Raw genomic sequence first — 19439 nt, 5'->3', positions numbered from 1 at the left:
AAGTACTCTCACATTTGTGAAGCTCACATTTGTGAAGCTGGTCGAAAGTAAACCGCACAAAATTACGACCTAAATAGCCTGATGACGTCATCATAATAATTGGCATTATTGACATTGTTGGACGATACCACCACACGATTAGATACAATGTATATAAGGGCAGTAATCTAGTTTATTACGTGTAAAGTATAATAAAGTGATTCACGCCTTCGTCACAATGGATGATAACCTTGTAACATCCCCGAGATAATATTCACCCGTATGACCGTTATATAACTAAACTAATAAGGGTGCATTCCCAGAGATTTAGATCAATCCAGAGATTTAGATTTAGGTCGACCTAACTCCCTGGGGTTTCACGCTAAATTGCAGTCAGCCGAGCGGGCACCATAGTTAATTACCCCCTTACAGCTTTTATTGGCGGGACAGACGCTTAAGCCGGCTAAGCTGACAGTAATCTAGTGAGACTCCCCACAGGGATAGATCGATCTAAAATCTATGGAAATGGGGTCTAACCAGTTTTAGCTCAGTATGAGGTGTATTGAAAGGTACAAAATAGTGTCAAATTAAATCTTTAATATGTCATGTTTTTAATCATGTTATTATTTTAGAACGCTACAATGTTTTTAAAAATTAAAACAGTGGGAGTGCAGAGATGGAGTCTTGCATTCTTTAAAGGGAAAATTCACTCTGAAACAAACAATGCAGCTGTTGTCAGCGAAGAGGATAACAATTATCGTTGGCAGATTTCCGGAACAGTGAACTACTGGGGGTCTATTGGTGTCCCAGATCTTGAAAATCATGTGTCAATTTAAAGGTCACGGCATTTATTTGCACAGAAAGCTTTGGAATAACTGACTGGCTTTTTGACCAAATATTGTTTGCAAAAATTGAAACTGTAGTAAAACCGTTTCTTTCATTTGAGTGTTTTTCAGATGATGTGCTGGGATTAAACTAATTGGTCTTTTGGAAGAAATGCATATCTGTTTTATTATCTTCCTGTTTGTACTGCTCGTACTAGGCGTTGAAGGTGAGTATATTGTTTATATGACAGACCTTGGTTCATGTGATGCTGTGGATGGTTTAAGGCATGTGTAGAACTGTATTAGAACAGTGTTACTATTGTTAAAACATTGAACGAAGGATTTTTCTGTGAGGGACTTTGACCTACACGGTGAGGAAAATAAACACAGTATTAGGGGAAATAAATAAGAGACCATAAGGCATTTTTATTACTTTTCTTAACAAAGATACGCATTTTGAAATCAATCAATATCTGAGTAAATTCATATTGATGAGTTATTTTAATAACTTTTATTGCATTTATCATTTATATTCTAAATTATGACGACTGTATATAGATTTCGTTCTGTTGCTTTTCTGTTGCCAGGTGATCCACGCTGTAGTCATCCAGACTCATTGGCTGTCGGACAGAAATGTCTTCTACTTATGAATCGCCGGCAAACCTGGCAAGAGGCTAGCCATTACTGCAAGAATCAGGGAGGTGACTTGGTTACCATAGAAAACAGAGAAACGGATCAAAGTCTCAGAAATGTTCTTAAGAACTATAAACATGACTTCTGGATTGGTGCATATTCAAAGAAGAGATGGTTTTGGGCAGACAGTAAGTAGATTATTGTATAAGAACCTTCCTACGAATTGAATGCGCCCCTACAGGTACCATCACGTGTTTTATAGAAAATCTTGGTTTTCAGTAAAATACTCGTACAGCTTATAACAGTCCCTTTTATTTTATTTCAAATAATTTAAATGGTTTCCAGAATTGTAAGTACTGCATAGCGGTGCGTGTAGAGCAAGGCTGAAATCAAAATTGCACGAATGAGGTTCAAATTATAAATATGACACACACCTTCATGTATATAACAATAACTGTTTACTCTATAATAGCCGTAATATCTACAAAAATGTATTATAAATTAACGAGACATGAATGGTAGTCCGCTAGGAACCGTAGTTTGCTTCCTATTACTTTGTACAAGTGACATTCGTCCAGTATACTAACCCCAATACTCCAACTAACCCTAACCTGTACTATTCATATGGGGACCCGGACCCATTCCTGTCACACTGGAAAATAGAGTGTATATCTTGTCTGTGAAAATATTTCATTCAAGGCGGCCAGGAGCTGCAGTGGACGTCCTGGGGACCAAACGAACCGAACAACAACGGTCACGTGGAGGACCGCGTGATGCTCTGGCGGCAATTTCGATACGATTGGAATGACGAAGAAGCAAACAAGCTCGGCGTTCACAGAGTACGAGAAGGACACTGGGAAAAGTCGTCTGCTGTTTGTGAATTTAGTAAGAATGAACATTTTTCGAGTTAATATGGTATTTCAGACGACAATCTTAATAAGCATGATGTAAAAAAAAAAAAAAGCAGGGCCAGGACCTAAGAATTATAGAATCTGTGGCGACACTTTTGCTTGCAAAATCATACAAGATTAAGATTTAAAAGAGGATCAATCGTATATTTGTGGACCTGCCTGATATGTAATGACGCTGAATTTCGGGTCTCAAGTCTAAGTTATGAAATTTGTCTTTTAGATTAATGACCTAGTAAAAATTTTTGCTTTTTTTTGTTCTTTTAAGCCAATGTTGACAAATGCCCGGATACACCAAAGTGTAGCTACGGCCACCATTTCAATGGTTCCTGCTACTGTTTGGAACTTCGACCCAATTCAGCAAGAAAGCACGGCTTTACCTGGGCCATGGCCAGGACGTTCTGTACTTCGAGGGGGGCTCGTCTTGCCCACGTTGAAAACAAAGCTACGATGGAATCCCTGAGGTCTGTTCTGCTGAATGTGGAGAATGTGCATAAAAGGAAGGAATATGGCAACAACTACTGGATAGGAGCCATGTGGAACAGGACAGAGCCATACAGCTGGTCCTGGGATAATGGTGAGTGACTGGGGTTAATGGATTTGCCTTGGGTTTATTGATGCTGAAGAGCTTGTTGTGTATTATTCTGGACTATTGCACAGTGTACATGTACTAACTGCATATTAGAAGCTTTTTTTTATACCTTTCTGGCTTTATTTTGTCACTTGAACAGAACATTACGTACAAATATTTTTGAATGTTAAAGCTTAAGGGCATAATCTTCCCGTTCCTGACGACCAATGAGAAGAAAATTTCATAAGGTGATTGTGTTGTCAGATAGTGTTACTTCAGGATAAATGAAATAAGGCTCTTTTACACTGGACGGCGTCCTTTCTGCGTCCGTAGTACTGCCCAGTTTAAGAGTAAAAAATAATCTTTACGTGCCGACAACTGGCCAATCATTGAGCATTCATTCTGCAGCCAAAGCGATGCTTGTGCCTCCTTTGTACGACCACAGCGATGCTAGTTTCACGATCGCACAAAGGACGCAGCAAGGACGCAGTTCAGTGTAAAGGGGGGGGGGGGGGGGGGGGTTAGTGAAGCCTCAAAATCACGATTATACATGTGACATTTTAAGCAATTACTGTCTCTTACCATTATATTGTTCACTAAAGAAAAAAAATAAACATGTACACTTAATTGCAAATAACTACAGTTGATTTTTACTTAAAATCATATATGGTTTAGCTTAAATATGAATTTTTACTTTCAGGAAACCGGGTTGCATACACAAACTGGGACCCAGCGTCTTTTAATAAAGCGGACGCTTTCAAAGCCTGCAAACTGTCCTGGAACCACGACTTTCGATGGGTAGCTGAGAACGCTGAACTAAAACTTGCGTATATTTGTCAGTTTGGTAAGGAGAACTCATCACACACTCCATATTTTGTTAAGGTCGTTATGTCTGTACGGGCAGTGAAATGATACACTACCATTTCTGCAATTCAACATCAGCCTATAATAATAATAACACAATGCATTTTCGTGACATTTATCTGAGCGCGGAAAACATCTGAATAGTATTCATTAATTTAGTTCAAATCTTAAAACATTATTTTCTTAAAATTTATCTTTGCAAACAACCAGCCATATTTGGGAAGAAAAACGACAGTATGAGCATCCAGCGCTTTTACAATCCAAAATAATATATTGTTTATCGCCACAGCTCCAATACCACCACCTACCACCACCCCTGTACCCATCACAACAACGTTACCACAAGAGAAATCCACAGCTGAAGTCGTAACAACAGTTACCGAGGCAACGGCTTCGACGACAATGATTGCCGAGACAACGGATGCCACGACAACGGTTGCCGCGACAACAGCTGCCACGACAATGGTAACCGAGACAACCGTTGCCACGACAACGGTTGCAACAACGACCATGTCCACGAGAACGCGTGCCACTACACATGAAAATAAGTTGCTGACAACTACATCGGTTGGGTGTGACATTAAGGGTACGAGTGATAAAACAAAAATCACAACCAGTAAAATACAAACCACAACCACAGAGAAAATAACCGTGAATGTGCAAACGACTCCAAAACCCAAGAACTATCCTTCATTTATCGGCACCACCGACACTTGGGAGATGACAACGGTCAACGGTGGAACAACTTCTGTCGAATCAAGTTTTTCCTCACGTCTGCACCAACGTGATAGTGCTACAACAGGTAATGAGAAATCTAAGCAATTCTTGCAGCAAAAGCAGATACCGATAATACAATATTACGACTGCACCCTGTCTTTAATAATGCTCATCAATTTAAAATATTACTTTTTGATTTCTTATGGCTTGTTGAAATTGTGAAAGTCCTGCGAGGCTTTAGTTTCCAGCTAATAAGGGCATTTTTGATGTGTACCTGTCTCGGAGTTTTTTGGCTAAAATGAAAATTAAATTTTATTTGTTTTTTACCTTTGACTTATTCACTAAAAACGGATCTCAAAGTTTTCATGTACATGCACCTCGGCGCTGTCTTCCTACATGTGTAAATCTTAAATCCATTGCAATATGTTCATCTCCACTCCTCATGGGAGTTTCTTGTTCAGGCATGTCTCCAGTTTCTTTTGTAGTATATTATTTCAGCATACAATATACCTTGAGTACGGTGTCCCACAAGGGTCTGTTTTAGGTCCGATCCTATTCTCATTATACATGTTACCTGTAGAAGATATCATACTAAAGCATGGTCTGAACACTGTTATTTTTGCAGATGACACACAAGTATATATTACATGCAAGAGCAGCCAGTCTGCAACAATCACTTCTATGGAGACTTGTCTTGCAGAGATTCGAGAATGGATGAAAGTGAACATGTTGGCTTTAAATGATAGTAAGACTGAGTTGATATGGTTTACATCAAGGTTCAAGGCAAATAGAAAAAATGTAGCAAATGCCAACATTTGCATAGGAGATGTTCTTATAAAACCATCTAGTTCTGTAAAAGATCTGGGAGTTACCCTCGATGAAAATGGCACTATGGGCAAGCGTGTATCTGAAGTGTGTAAATCAGCATCTTATGCACTATGGCGCATTGGAAAAATAAGGAAAGTGTTAGATAACAAAACCACTGAAAAATTAGTACATGCATTTATATCATCAAGATTAGATTACTGCAATAGTCTCCTCTTTGGTATTTGTGACTATCAGATTAAAAAGTTACAAGTTATTCAAAACTCAGCTGCAAGACTGGTTTGTCAAATTAAGTACAATAGTACACACCATATCACTCCCATTCTGAAAGAATTACACTGGCTGCCTGTGAAGCAGAGGATTGATTTTAAAGTACTCTGTATTATTTTTAAGGCGATCCATTCACAAGGACCATTATATTTATCTGATCTTATCTGTTTTAACTTACCACGGCGGTCCACACGTTTTAATACTGAGAATGATTTTATTTTAGAACATTCTGTTTTAGAGAAGGGGTGCCTAAAAAGTTATGGAGATCGTGCTTTTATAATCTACGCCCCAAGAGTGTGGAATGGTCTACCAAATTTTATTAGGAAAACAGAAGACTTTGACAATTTTAAATCTCTTTTAAAGACCCACTTTTTTAATTCTGTCTATATCTCTTAGATTTTGTTTTAATATATATATGTTTTTTTTTTTTTTTTTTTTTTTTTTTTTTTTTTAATAGGATTGATTTTTAGTAGTGTAAATTTTAAATGGTTTCCAATGAGAGTTTATGATTAAAATATTGTAGTCATTTTAATGATTTTAGTATATTAGCCATTATTGTAAGGCGCCTTGAGATAGAATGTAAGGCGCCATATAAGAATCTTATTATTATTATTATTATTATTACAACTGAGGGGAGCCTTTTTTACGGTCAACTTCCTCAGTCTTCATCAGGGGATCAACTGAACAGTTTTGCGCAGGGTTAATTCCATTCAGAAATCCCCAAATTCTCCTTACACAGTATTGCTAGAAGAAGTTCTCAATTTCTCATTAAGCGTTACTTAACAACATCAATGTATTGAACACCACAACAATGAACAATGATTTAAGCACAAGATTTTTTTAATGCTTTATTATTTTTGCCAGGCAAATTATCCCGCACAACGCAGGGGTCTGAAAATGCCTTTGTTTACAGTGGAAGTCTACATTTTCTCGGTAAGTTTTTTTTATTTACATTAACGCTCTGCTATTAAAAAATCATTGTAATATTTATATATCGATATCTTAATGAAACATATCAACGGTCACTGAGCTTAATTTTAAACGGAAGTCGACTGGTGTCATGTTAAAAAATTATTATCTCGAACTTTCGAGGTAGTATTTTGAAATGTAGACAAGAAAATATTGTCTCAAAATTTGGGTTAGTATCACGAAATTTCGACACAATTATCTCGAGATAGCTATGTCGAAATTTCGAGATAAAATAGTTTTGCCTAAATTTCAAAATACAACCTCGAAATTTCGAGATAATTTTTTTGTCCAAATTTCAAAATACTTCCTCGAAATTTCGAGAGTAAATGTTTTTGAACATGACACCAGTCGGCTTCCGTAATTTTAAGATGATGTTAAAAAAACAATTTTGAAACACTAAACAGATAATAGGGATTAACCATAGTAGCTTTTAAAAAACGACGATAGAGTGTCTTTGTAACTGTCAAGGTATGCTTGTCATTAACTGTGATAATTGTACCGTAATTTTTAAAAAATATTAAAATATTCAGAGAACACTTAAATAATAAAATGATTTTTTCTAAACATTTTTTACATCGGTTTGCCGACTCTTGATGTAATTACGTCATCGTTATATTGAACATTTGCTCCTTTCTCAGCCTGGGAGCTGTTTGCAACCTTTGGCGTTCCCGTTGTTGGGGTTGTGGCGGTTTTTACCCTGGCCTGGCTAATATACAAAAGATACAGGTGAGAGATTGAAATGAAAACAAGGTTATAAATGTTATCTATACATTTAATCTAAATAGTGATTCATATTGTTCAAGGGGATTAAGATACATTTTTATGGTTTTCCTATCTACAAGTTACTGCATCTACATGTTTTTGGCGGTCCATGATATTAAGCACAGATTATGAATCGTCCCAAAAGATTAAACACATATAATCTATACATTTAAACAAATTTACCAGGTGGCTGAGTTAGTAAAATGATTCATCCATTCAAATGCATGTATCTAAAACGAAATAATTATATCGAATAACATTTGAAAATATTTCCCTGAAATAGTATATTTAATCAGTTTAATTATATAACGCTTTCCAGGATTGCCAATCCACCTAAACAATCTCTGTTGAAAGAAAACGTATACACTATAAGAGACAACCCTCTTTATAATAGGGGTCTCTCAGACAGCCCAGACTATATGGACTACACTTTACCGGCTTCTACAGGTACAGTAAGATTATGGAAAAATACAATTGATAAATTTCTAGATAAAATAGCATGGCATGATATGCAGTGATGAAAATTATGTTTTATGAAGAGTCAGTGCTTTGAGGTTAGTAATATACATTGTATGAGAAAAATGGGAGCTGTGTCTTATTAATTAATAATGTAGGGCATTCGTTCTTGTAATATCCATCTGTTTGGTTATCTGTCATGTTTCGGTGTAGGCCTGTGTCAGTTATCAAGTAGTTGATCCAATATGGAGGAAAAAAACCCTCAAAATATTGCCTCTGGATGGGGCAGTGCTTGTTATTACCGAGGTGTTTTATGTGATCTTAACATTTTTCCTCACCAGGGGGAAGCCCATTCCAAGATGAGCCTCGAACGTCTCCACCCCCGCTCCAAGACCAAGATTCTCAAGTGTACGATTACTGCAAGATTAGCGTTCATTCGGATGACCATTGATGCGGCACAGACTGGCTTATGAGAATTACTTTAAATTGTGTTGTAATTAACTTGGCTGTTCTCAGTACAAAACATTAATTTCTTGCCTGTGATGATTTTTTGTGAGGATGGACCATCAATGCTTTAACTTGGAGTTTCTAGGTATTTTGTGTTGGATGTATGGCAATGATATGGCTGATAGAAAGTAGCGTGAAGCAAGTATTTTTACTGTTGTTCGCATGCCAGATGCGGTTAAACCAAATAACTTGTGCATCTCGCATACCTTTGTGCGTACTGAGGTACACATTTGGGCTGCTTTTAAAGATATTAAAGATGATATACTGTGAAATTAATAACATTGTATAATGCACATTTAAAATGCTTTCTTCATTTGTTACGCTTCTTCAAACAATTTCAAATAATGTTAATAAAAATTTTGCATTTATAATATACAGCAATCTCGAAAGCAAATATTTCTATTATCGGAGCTCTTGGCGTGCTTACGTTTTTCATCAAAGAAAATATCGCCATTTTGACGTTGTACCTTTTGATATTGACATACTGTATCTGATATTGGTAGAATACCAGAGTTACAATAACTATCACAACTTTTGTGATTTCGATAATTATCCTTTGTTTCATCGTTATCAAAAACTTAAACAAAAGGTTACATGGGTAGGTTTAGTTTTAACATCAAAGAAAAAAAGCGGCAAGAGGTCTTAAAGGCGTTTAACGATGCTTTAAAACATCTGTTCAAATTGCTGGTTCAAACGGAAATTTTAAGTATTAAACTTACCGATTGAAAATAAATTAATAAATGAAATGAACGACATTTCTTCACCTCTCATGGATGGTCAGTTGTATCAAACAAAACAAATGCAGAGCTTGGGCACCAAGAACTATAATATATATATAAATCGGTTAGGTATTTGTGTTTAACAAACCTAGCTAATTTTAGATGAATATCTATGCGCGTTTGTCACTGTTTGTCAACGAAACGCGTCTGCTATATAACATTTGATGCAGCACAAAGAAAAATAAATTAATGATGGAAAATCGACTCTTTTAAGTTCACTGGTTCACTGATATCGACTAGCTGTAGATGAAATTCATTTCTGGATAGCATATTCCCCTGGAAATTACTTATACATGTAGTAAAACGTGCACCAATACTTGATATCTGAATATGTCCGTGATAAGTCTTCAGGCCATGGTTGGACCTGTGATATATATGAATTATAATCAGATGTGCTTTATACACACATACACAATCGGCCGAATAGATGATTGTTTCCAACATGCAGAACCATATGTTACTGTTGACTGCTGCTTTGCTGATACTTTGCACTGTCCGTGTAGGTAAGAACATCTTTGGATATAATTTCTTAAATGTTGTGTCTTGAAGCGCTTTAATCCAATAATAGTACGTTTTTCAGTTTTAATTGAGTGAACACTTACCAGCAGAAAATAAGTTTGTTGTGTCGAAAGTACAGTACATTAAGCACATTTCTTTGTTTCTACCAGGCGGCCAGCTTTGTCAGGGACCTGATGCAGTTTATTTCAACTCCAAGTGTTTTCAGCTGTTTAAAGAACTGAAGTCTTGGGCGGACGCTGGGAATGATTGCAAATCTAGAAATGGAACCTTGGTGGTTATAGACAACAAGAAATCAGATGACTTCGTGAGGGAACGCTTTTTAAAGGGAGAGGGATTAAAATTCGACGTATGGATCGGTGCCTCGTCCACAAAGAAATGGCGCTGGTACGACGGTAGGTTTTATCATTTTAATGGATTTTTGTTATAGCCCCAGAAAGAAGAAAAAGAGAGAAAAAATAACTTCTTGCCCAGACGGTCAGTGAACAGTTTGTTTGATAAGCGCTGGGAAGGAACCTGAAACGAGTCACCAAAAATAACTCTTGGTTATTAATTCCTCGACGAGTAAGAATAACCAAAGAAAAATATTCGAATGTCATGCCTTGTATTAAAAGGAAGATATAAGAAATACTATTTTGATGAAGACACTTCATGTCTTTTGAAAACTTTAATAAGCATATTCAGATTAAAAGTGCCACTTTAAGTGAAGCACAACTGTGGAAAACATTTAGAAAATCTTCAAATTACAATACGTATATACATGTAAGTGTGTACCTACATGTATATGTGTGAGAGAGAATCATATGTCCATGCCTTGCATACGCTCTTTTGTTTACAAATCATAACCTCACACTTGGATATAATAACGTTATTATGTCCGAGCCTCACAGGTGTAAATTTTAGGAACAGTGCTTTTTATTCCAAAATCCATTTTCAATCTGACTCATGGTGTACAGAAAATGCAAAATACCGTGGGGATATTAATAATATATTAAATTGAATTTTATACACTTTATTCAAATTTATATCATGTATCCCTTCAAAGCCGATGTTCCATCGTAATTTCTACAGAGGCTAAGAAATTTCGATTAGATTGAAAAGAGCCACCAAATGTTACCATATCTACACACAAATAGCACCGGAATGCGCGTGCTAAAGATTACGTGTCTAATAACATTTTTGACCAAGAGTGTGTACATGTAAAAACAATTTTTACTTCAGACGATCAGCCCCTCCCCTGGGCGGCGTGGGGGCCCGGAGAGCCCAATTTCAGCGGGGGAGTGGAGGACCGCGTCATGCTGTGGAGAGACTTTGATTACAAGTGGAACGACGAACGTGGAACCACAAGATTTATGTTTAATCTTAAGGATTCCCATTTTGAAAAATCCAACGCCCTTTGTGAATTTAGTAAGTGTTGCCGTTTGATTTTTGCCCCTGTACTTAAAACTAGCGTTGCCTTAATGTGGAAAGTATCCTATTATGCAAAGTTTACAGTAGTGTTTTAGATAGCTAGACTGATTTTCAGAGCGATAGGTTTATGTTTTCACTCCTAACAAAGAAAAATTGTGCTATATTTCAGCCAACGTTCAGAGCTGTTCTGAAGTAACTAACTGTGGATCGGGCGTATTTCACAATGGGTCATGTTTTTGTCTGGAAGTTTACCCGGGCTCAGGAGACGAAGATGGATACACTTGGGAACAGGCAAACAGCCTATGTCTCAACAGAGGAGCAAGGCTCGCACATATCGAAAACCAGTCCACACAAAATGCTCTAGTCAGCCATATTAAAGCAGAAAGCGTGAGGGACAAGTGGCATTACGCTGGAAACTACTGGCTGGACGCCGTATGGAACACAGCAGAACCTTACACATGGGTTTGGGAAAATGGTATGTTTATCCATAGAAATTACCAATTATAGCCCAAGTGATAATTGGGTTTATAAGACAAAGAACCCTGCGTGAGGCAGTCGTCTGATAAGCATTATCCTGTTCAGTAAATAGTATGCATCCAATTACTGGTAAGTACTCAGGTCACGTGCCACCAAAAAGGTTCTGCCTGAATACAGCTGGAGTAAAGACATAATTCATTCCCAAGTCCAGCTGAAAGTTACACTTTTCGTTTCCCAAGTTTTCCGGTTTTATTGCAGTTTTGTAGGTTAGAGTATTCTGTCTTTCTTTCTCTCCTGTCGTTCCTCATTTCCTCTCTTTCTTCTAGTATCCTCTTAAAAAAACTCCATTTGATGGGAAGCAGCGCAAATCCAGCCCCACCTTCAATAAATGTCATTTAGCTAAATGTGTGTTTGTCATGGTCATACAAATCTTACACTTTTGCGCGATCCAAATCACATCATTTTCAGGTGACTCCCCCTCGTCACTCTTCCAATTATTGAACATAGTAAAAATGTATTTTATTTTCCTTTTTAGATTATAAATACGATTATGCCCGTATATGAACTTTATTGCAGTATTGCATAATTCTCCTCAATATACATGTATATTTTTTAGGTAAGCAGTTAGATTATTTCAACTGGGACTCACATGGAACCCAACAAGCAAATGCTGGCAACACAGTGAAGCTTGCTTGGACAAGAGACTTCAGATGGGTCACTGGGGTTGCCTCAGAAATAAACTATTACATGTGTCAGGAGTGGTTCTTTTATTTCAACAAATATCCGCATTTGAGATTCTCTCTCTCTCTCTCTCTCTCTCTCTCTCTCAAAATAATAAAAGAATAGATCAAATCTCATAAAAATTAATTTATCACTTCATTAGTAATGTGGTAAAGTACTTTTTACCACTCTGTAATAGTAAGGAGAACATACACTATTTGGGTACCCAAATTTTTTTGTATTCTGATTTTAAATCTACTTTTTAACTTATCATTCCACATTCAAATTATAAAATATCATCTGTATTTTTTCACATCTTTCCTTTCTATGCTATCAGTCAATCTATTAACATTCCCCTTTTTGGTTATAATGTGATGTTTTGCGCTCTTTCATAATATCTGTCATTATGCATTTTTACAACTCCCATTGTTAGCTTTCAATCAAAGAATTGTTAATGCTAAATTAGATAATGTTGTGACAATCAATTAGTTGGTAATTTGTATTAATACATATTTTCCATTACCTAGTCATGAGAGAGTGATAACTTTTCTTTCTTGTTGCTGTCTCTTACTTTTCATAAGTTCTATGATTTTACTCTTTCTCACTCTTTGACTTATTGGCATGTAAGTTTCATCAATCATTAAATGTAAAATTCATTTCCCTAAATTAAAAAAAAAAACAATACTTGTATTAGTATTTTATTTTCATTACGACATATTGATTGAAATAAAATTGTTCGCCAAAAGGTCCCTATTATAATCATTATTTAAAATTAGCATTAAAGTATGCTTATCTCAAATAATAATAAAACTAAAATTACAAGAGTAGGAGTAAGCTCTGCCATCGCTTTTACATGCACAAGTATACTCCATAGGTCCCAGATGCCCTGAGATCCACCTAGAGCACAGTAAACTGGTGAAGTCAGACATAATCAGTTCTAGTTATGTCTGTGAAGATGGCTACCACATGAACGGAGACAGTAGTTTTTCCATAGTTTGTCTTCCAAGTGGAAAGTGGAATATGACAGCAGGTTGCTCAAGTAAGTCGAGTACCCTCCAGCCAACAGTTAAGGATGGTCTTGGGTTCCACTTAAGTATCAGTAAGGGTTGCCAACAGATCTTTACCAAACGAATTTGGTTGTTACGTAACCCGTGTCACTATAGTGCCTTCTGTTGGTGAATTGTTGACATATTTTTTCTTTGTCGGTTTTTGTTGTGCTGCAGGTGTTGTCCTATTGTCTCCCTGATTCTTGAGCCCTTAAGTAAAGATACTTGCCATTTAGCTTTGGATAGTACAGCTCGGCCCAGTGACACAATGATAATGTTGAAGGCCTTCAGCGATATTTTTGAAACACTCTAAACATAAAACTATATTAGTTAACATTGTCTTTATTTATCCCCTTTTCAATTTTTCATTGGGAGCATATATCGTAAAGAAAGTGGCAAAGTCGGCAAAATGGTAGAGTTGTAGTACAATTATTAAGAAACAAATAATTTAAAATATTGTTTTATCAGAATCTATTTTAATAAACGTGATTGGGAATAAAACAGTTTTAACTATTTTTTATTTCAGACGTCAACGAGTGTACCATGGGATCCCACAACTGTAGTCAACACGCAAACTGCACAGATTTACCCGGTAGTTTTACCTGCTCTTGTAATTCTGGCTACACTGGTGATGGCTATAACTGTAATGACATTGATGAATGCCAAACAACCAACAACTGCAGCTCCTCAGCTAGCTGTACCAATACCGATGGTGGCTATACCTGCTCTTGTAATTCTGGCTACACTGTTGATGGCTATAACTGTAATGACATTGATGAATGCCAAACAACCAACAACTGCAGCTCCTCAGCTAGCTGTACCAATACCGATGGTGGCTATACCTGCTCTTGTAATTCTGGCTACACCGGCGATGGCTACAACTGTAATGATATTGATGAATGCCAAACAACCAACAACTGCAGCTCCTCGGCTATCTGTACCAATACCTATGGTGGCTATACCTGCACTTGTAATCCTGGCTACACCGGTGATGGCTACACTTGTAATGATATTGATGAATGCAAAACAACCAGCAACTGCAGCTCCTCAGCTAGCTGTACCAATACGAATGGTGGCTATACCTGCTCTTGTAATTCTGGTTACACTGGTGATGGCTACAAATGTAATGATATTGATGAATGCAAAACTACCAACAACTGCAGCTCCTCATCTAGCTGTACCAATACGAATGGTGGCTATACCTGCTCTTGTAATTCTGGTTACACTGGTGATGGCTACAAATGTAATGATATTGATGAATGCAAAACTACCAACAACTGCAGCTCCTCAGCTAGCTGTACCAATACCAATGGCGGCTTCAAATGCACATGCAATACTGGATATAATGGAGAGGGCCATGTTTGTTTAAGTATGTGTCACGTGTTTTTTATCTTGGAAAAGATTACAAAATTTAATGGATAGTTATTGTTGCACTATGATATCGTCATGGTCAGAACTCAAACAATTAATAGTAAAATGGTTTATTAGATTTTTACTTGTTTAAGACTTTACAGAAATAGTTTACACTGAATTTTAAAAAATACGTATACAAAATATTCTGTAGATGGCATTAAGTATCACTAAGTTTGTATAAAATGTGGATTTAAATTTTATTTCCTGGATAAATTCAAATGAATTATCAATAAAACATTAAAACACCAGTATAAATGTATATTTTTGTAAGAGACCATCATTATTCGCATACGGTTTTTAAATCTGTTCACGTTATTCGATCGTCAGCAAATTATCATTTTTATCGTATTTAGCCTTTGTTAAGTAGTAAAATATGTAGTAAAAGATAAGAAGCGTTAATGAGATAAAAAAAATAAGATGACTTTTTTTTCAGAAATTTAGGAAGAAAAACGTAGTTCACTTTTCATTTTTACTTTTCCAGTCGTAAAATGTCAGCTGCCAGAGTTACCAGACAAGGTCGCAGTTAAGTACGATACCTTGGTATTTGGCAGCACTTTAACATACAGCTGTAGCGATGGAGACTTGGTGCTGGCAGGGAGTTCAACAGCAGTTTGCATGAATAACGGGAGTTGGAGTTCCGAACCTCCATCTTGCACGGGTAAATATGCTAAGATATGTAAATAGAAAGGATGAAAATGTTTATGTCTAAACCGATGTCTCTAATTCACTTTAAATTTCATGTAATTACGTAGATTTGAGTGGGCAAGAAAACGAGGAAAATGTCTAGTTAACGAAACGGATCTTGTTTCAACAATTTTAATGAAGATACACGATGTAAAAGTAGTCACTATTAAATACTAATGGAAAGTTAATAAATAGGTAAGTAACGATACAGAGTAGAAAACGAAAACTGACCAGTGTTATTATTTGCACCAATAAGGAGTATAATTGTATTAGAAAGGGGTGAATATTTTTTACACTTTGTGAAAGAAAAAGGGGGTGCTATAGATGGTTCCTAATGGGTAAACGATACACTTTCCGTAAACTGTTTTTTCTTTGCATCTTTTGTTAACCAGTTTCACAGTTTCCTATACATGAAACATGCTAGAACGAAATACTTGAGCTTTTCTGCAGTGTATTATTGAATAGTCTTCCTTGCGACACTGAATGCTATGAAATGATTTTTTTTAGGTTTTACTTCACAAGAAGGCAAAAATGACCGGACAGAAAGACGGGATTTCAAGAGTAAGTCACTGAACAACAAGGGTTGCAGTAGTATAAATAGATCTTCAGCTACACTCGTCTCAGATGTTTTCGTCACATCAACATAGAACACCTTTTTTGGAACCGCAATATTTTGAGACCGGAACACGCAAAGGAAAATATTTGGTTATTGACAAATAATCTATATTTTAGCAAACCTTTTTCTGATGAATTTTACTCATTACAATACCACCCAAACAATGAAGCAAGCTTTTAATAATGGTAAACTTAAAATGATATTTGTAAGGTTTTAGTTCTTTTTAAAGCGGTTTTGTACCACATGTTTAAATGTGACATATTCACGTAATACTAATCAATGTATTTCGTGATCTGTTATTCACAAAACAAAAAACAATCCAAGGATATGAAGGCTATACGAAATGTACACGGTACGGTTTAAGGGCCATTCACGTGTTCAATTTTGTCTCTTAAACTGTTCATTAAGATATCCTGTGGATCATCATAGCTGGAATAGTTGCATTGGCTCTGGGTATCGTTTGCTGTGTGATGCTGGCGATAGTCCGAGGAGGGAAAGGGTAATCTCTAATTATTTCCTTTCTTTGCGTTAGATTGCATCATAGATTTTGTATTGAAATCAAAATTGAAAATATGATATAAAGTGCTATAATTGATAAATACCTTTTAAAAACCATATCTGATAGACATCAATTTTTTAAAAATAGGATTTGATGATAACAACATGTACGTTTTAGAGATCCGGTTATAATGTTTGGCGTAAATATCGTCCCCATATAATGCTTTAATATACATTTTAATTACGTAAGCGCGTATTGCGTGCACTTTGCCTGTGAATGTGATAATAAAACTAAACATTTTCATAAATTTCAGTAAAACCGGATACAATAAGCACCGTAGAATGAGAGAAAGCATTTCCAGCACAGTGCTGAACCCAATGTATATCAAAGTATTGGCAGATACGGCTACAAGAGAACATGGTGGAATGACGTCAGTCACAGGTAAAAGTGATTAAGATGCCTAAAGTTTTATTTTCTTTGTTAATCTCAAACTACGGACCTGTATGATATACTGCATATACTAAAAACGTGTAGGATGATAAATTCATTTAAACACTACTCATTTCAGGCAATCGCCATTTCTGCAATCATCTTGATGAAAGCGTTCTCCCTCGACTAGATCTAATATCTGAAGAAACATCCGTAAATGTCACCCGCTGTCATTCCATTGAAGAAGGAATTGTTGAAATATATGACACCGTAGATTTTACACAAATCAGGAGTTAAATGTGTATTCTGTAGACAAGAAAGTGATGATGGGCACTACCGTCAATGTCGTGCCCCCGTAACCTGAACGTATAGCCTCATTTTCTGCTTTGAGAATATTGTTCTTGATTGTTCTCGTAAGAGTCATATTGTAACAAGATTCAATGGTTCTCAAGTTATTTAATTTTTTAAAAATAACATCTGGATAAATGATATTAACAAAGAACTATTACGTTTTCATCACAGTGTAGAATAATGTGATCGGTAGACAGCTATTTTACCATAATTTTTTGTTACTGTTACAATTATTAAGTTACAAAACTATGGTATTTAGTGCTCTGTCTATAATCTTATTATTGCATACATGGAGCAACTAGGCAGCCGACCATAAAACAGTGACCTATAGCGTAACCTTTGAGATATACGAACACCAATTATATATTTAATATGTATTTCCTCTATGAGTGAAGAACATATTTTAACCGATTGGCTGACGTACATGTACATGTAGGAGGGAGTTTGATCAGCCGATTTGCCAGAAGGTTGGGTTGGTCCACGACAACCATTCAGAGGGTTAGAAAACATCATTACCAAACACAAACAGCCACATGGGAAAGCTTGCCGTCTACATGCCAGATGGTATACCAGAGCTCTTGCCTAGACACTCGCCAACAAAAGGGGAGTGATACTGCTTTTAGATTGAGGCAGGTTGACCGTTGTCAGAAGTGATGGACGCGTAAGATGGTAAGAAGTATCTCATGGTATAGGCGTTGGCTACTATGGTGTAGGCGAAGTGGTATTGGTCAACGTGGACCGTAACACAGAGCAATGCATCCAAATACCGGAAAGAAACTCTATGCAAACGCAGCAAGGCAACATTTACAACTGATGAGGTGGTCACAACAATTGGCATTTGTTGCTCGATTGATACGCCGGACAATAGACCTACCCAGCCCGATTAGACACAATGTTTATAAGGGCAACAATCTACATGTAATGCACACATGAAAATTATTATGAAATTGATTCACACCTTTGTCACAATGCACGATAACCTATTATGACCCCCGAGATATAGAGATACGCCTATCTGACCGTTATCTAACTTAACTAACCAGTATTACATTCCCTTCAGTGACAAATGTACAAAATATTAGTTTACGTTGAAGACATCCTGTCAAATATTTTCTTGCAGGGGCGCTGATTCTTCATTTACGCGGGAAAATGGTCACAAAACGAATTTTTTTAGGGTGAACGACAATTTTCCCATACTTATAATTGGTGAATGACATTCGAAGTTAGTATATTGTTTTTTAAGAATGTGGTTTTTGTAATAAACTCATTGACATATGACATTCATATCGCCTTTTTCGTTTTAGCTGCCTGACTGTCGAAGGCAGTTGACACGAGGAAAATATATATAAATTTATTGACTGACATTTTCAATAATTGGCCATTCTTTTCGTTGGAGTTCCAATGGTGAATGAAACATGTTCAAGACACAATCCTCTCCATAAAAAACGGTCACTGGGCATTTCTTTAAAAGATGTTAAGCTTTTGTGTAGCAAGAAATTAAACAATTGGGACAAAGGGAGAAAACCATTGTGTTCAACGGTGTCAATTGTTAAGTGTGATAATAAGATTGGTTAAACGCGATGACAAGACGAACGGATATATGTCAACTTAGATAATACATAGATAATAACAAATATGGCGAGTAACGTCATAACCCAAAATTTCTTAATATCCCAGCGTTTGAAAAGCAGACCTGTTATTAAGAATCAGCAATGCATTGGGTCGTTTTCGTTTTTAAAAGAAAGAAAGAGCGTCAACGTGATTTCTGGCAAAATGGAATTTATGTATTTTGAAAAATGTATTAATCCACTGAACGTGGTTTACGGGTAGTATGACATGGTAAGGTACCGGGTAAGCTACTGACTGATGTGATGTTCAAGTCTGACTTTGCTATTCTTGGGAGAGGTACATGTATCTTTAAACCCCAAAGTGTGCTACTTTAAGATGGGCACCAGGTGTCTCTATTCTACATACATGAATGCACCCAAGATAATATTCTAGTACACGGCCAATAAACTGAGGTCAATAAACTTAATAAAGGTTCCGTTTGAAGACTATGAATGAATAAATAAATGCCGTCAATTCAAATTTCGGCGAGGAGGATACATACAGTAGGCATATAACGATACAAGGAAGAGGAAATCCGAGGTGTGACGCGTGGAAAGATATGACCTCGCTGCCAGTTTCAGATTGTATACAAGGCAGTGAACTAAA

The 19439-nt window shown here is 36.4% G+C and overlaps 2 protein-coding genes across 2 annotated transcripts; both read left to right on the top strand.

Moving 5' to 3' along the window:
- The first annotated feature begins 668 nt into the window (after positions 1–668).
- LOC106155180 (uncharacterized) lies at positions 669–8930 on the top strand. Its single transcript, XM_087004827.1, has 10 exons — positions 669–1030; positions 1391–1624; positions 2136–2321; positions 2613–2921; positions 3616–3759; positions 4069–4581; positions 6456–6524; positions 7199–7286; positions 7642–7769; positions 8120–8930. The coding sequence occupies exons 1-10, from the start codon at positions 976–978 to the stop codon at positions 8227–8229; spliced, it is 1836 nt and encodes a 611-aa protein (XP_086860953.1). The 5' UTR covers positions 669–975; the 3' UTR covers positions 8230–8930.
- A 576-nt stretch (positions 8931–9506) lies between these two features.
- LOC147763818 (uncharacterized) lies at positions 9507–18503 on the top strand. The gene is made up of 12 exons (XM_087001053.1): positions 9507–9567; positions 9733–9975; positions 10802–10987; positions 11160–11465; positions 12084–12218; positions 13062–13226; positions 13760–14602; positions 15128–15304; positions 15838–15891; positions 16355–16445; positions 16759–16886; positions 17014–18503. The coding sequence occupies exons 1-12, from the start codon at positions 9507–9509 to the stop codon at positions 17169–17171; spliced, it is 2547 nt and encodes an 848-aa protein (XP_086857179.1). The 3' UTR covers positions 17172–18503.
- Positions 18504–19439: the final 936 nt, after the last annotated feature.

This window comes from Lingula anatina, chromosome 1, assembly GCF_051362555.1.
Source record: "Lingula anatina isolate TDL-2025a chromosome 1, LinAna3.0, whole genome shotgun sequence".
Lineage (NCBI taxonomy): Eukaryota > Metazoa > Brachiopoda > Lingulata > Lingulida > Lingulidae > Lingula > Lingula anatina.
The sequence above is the reverse complement of the archived record's forward strand: the minus strand, read 5'-3'. Positions and strand labels throughout refer to the sequence as shown.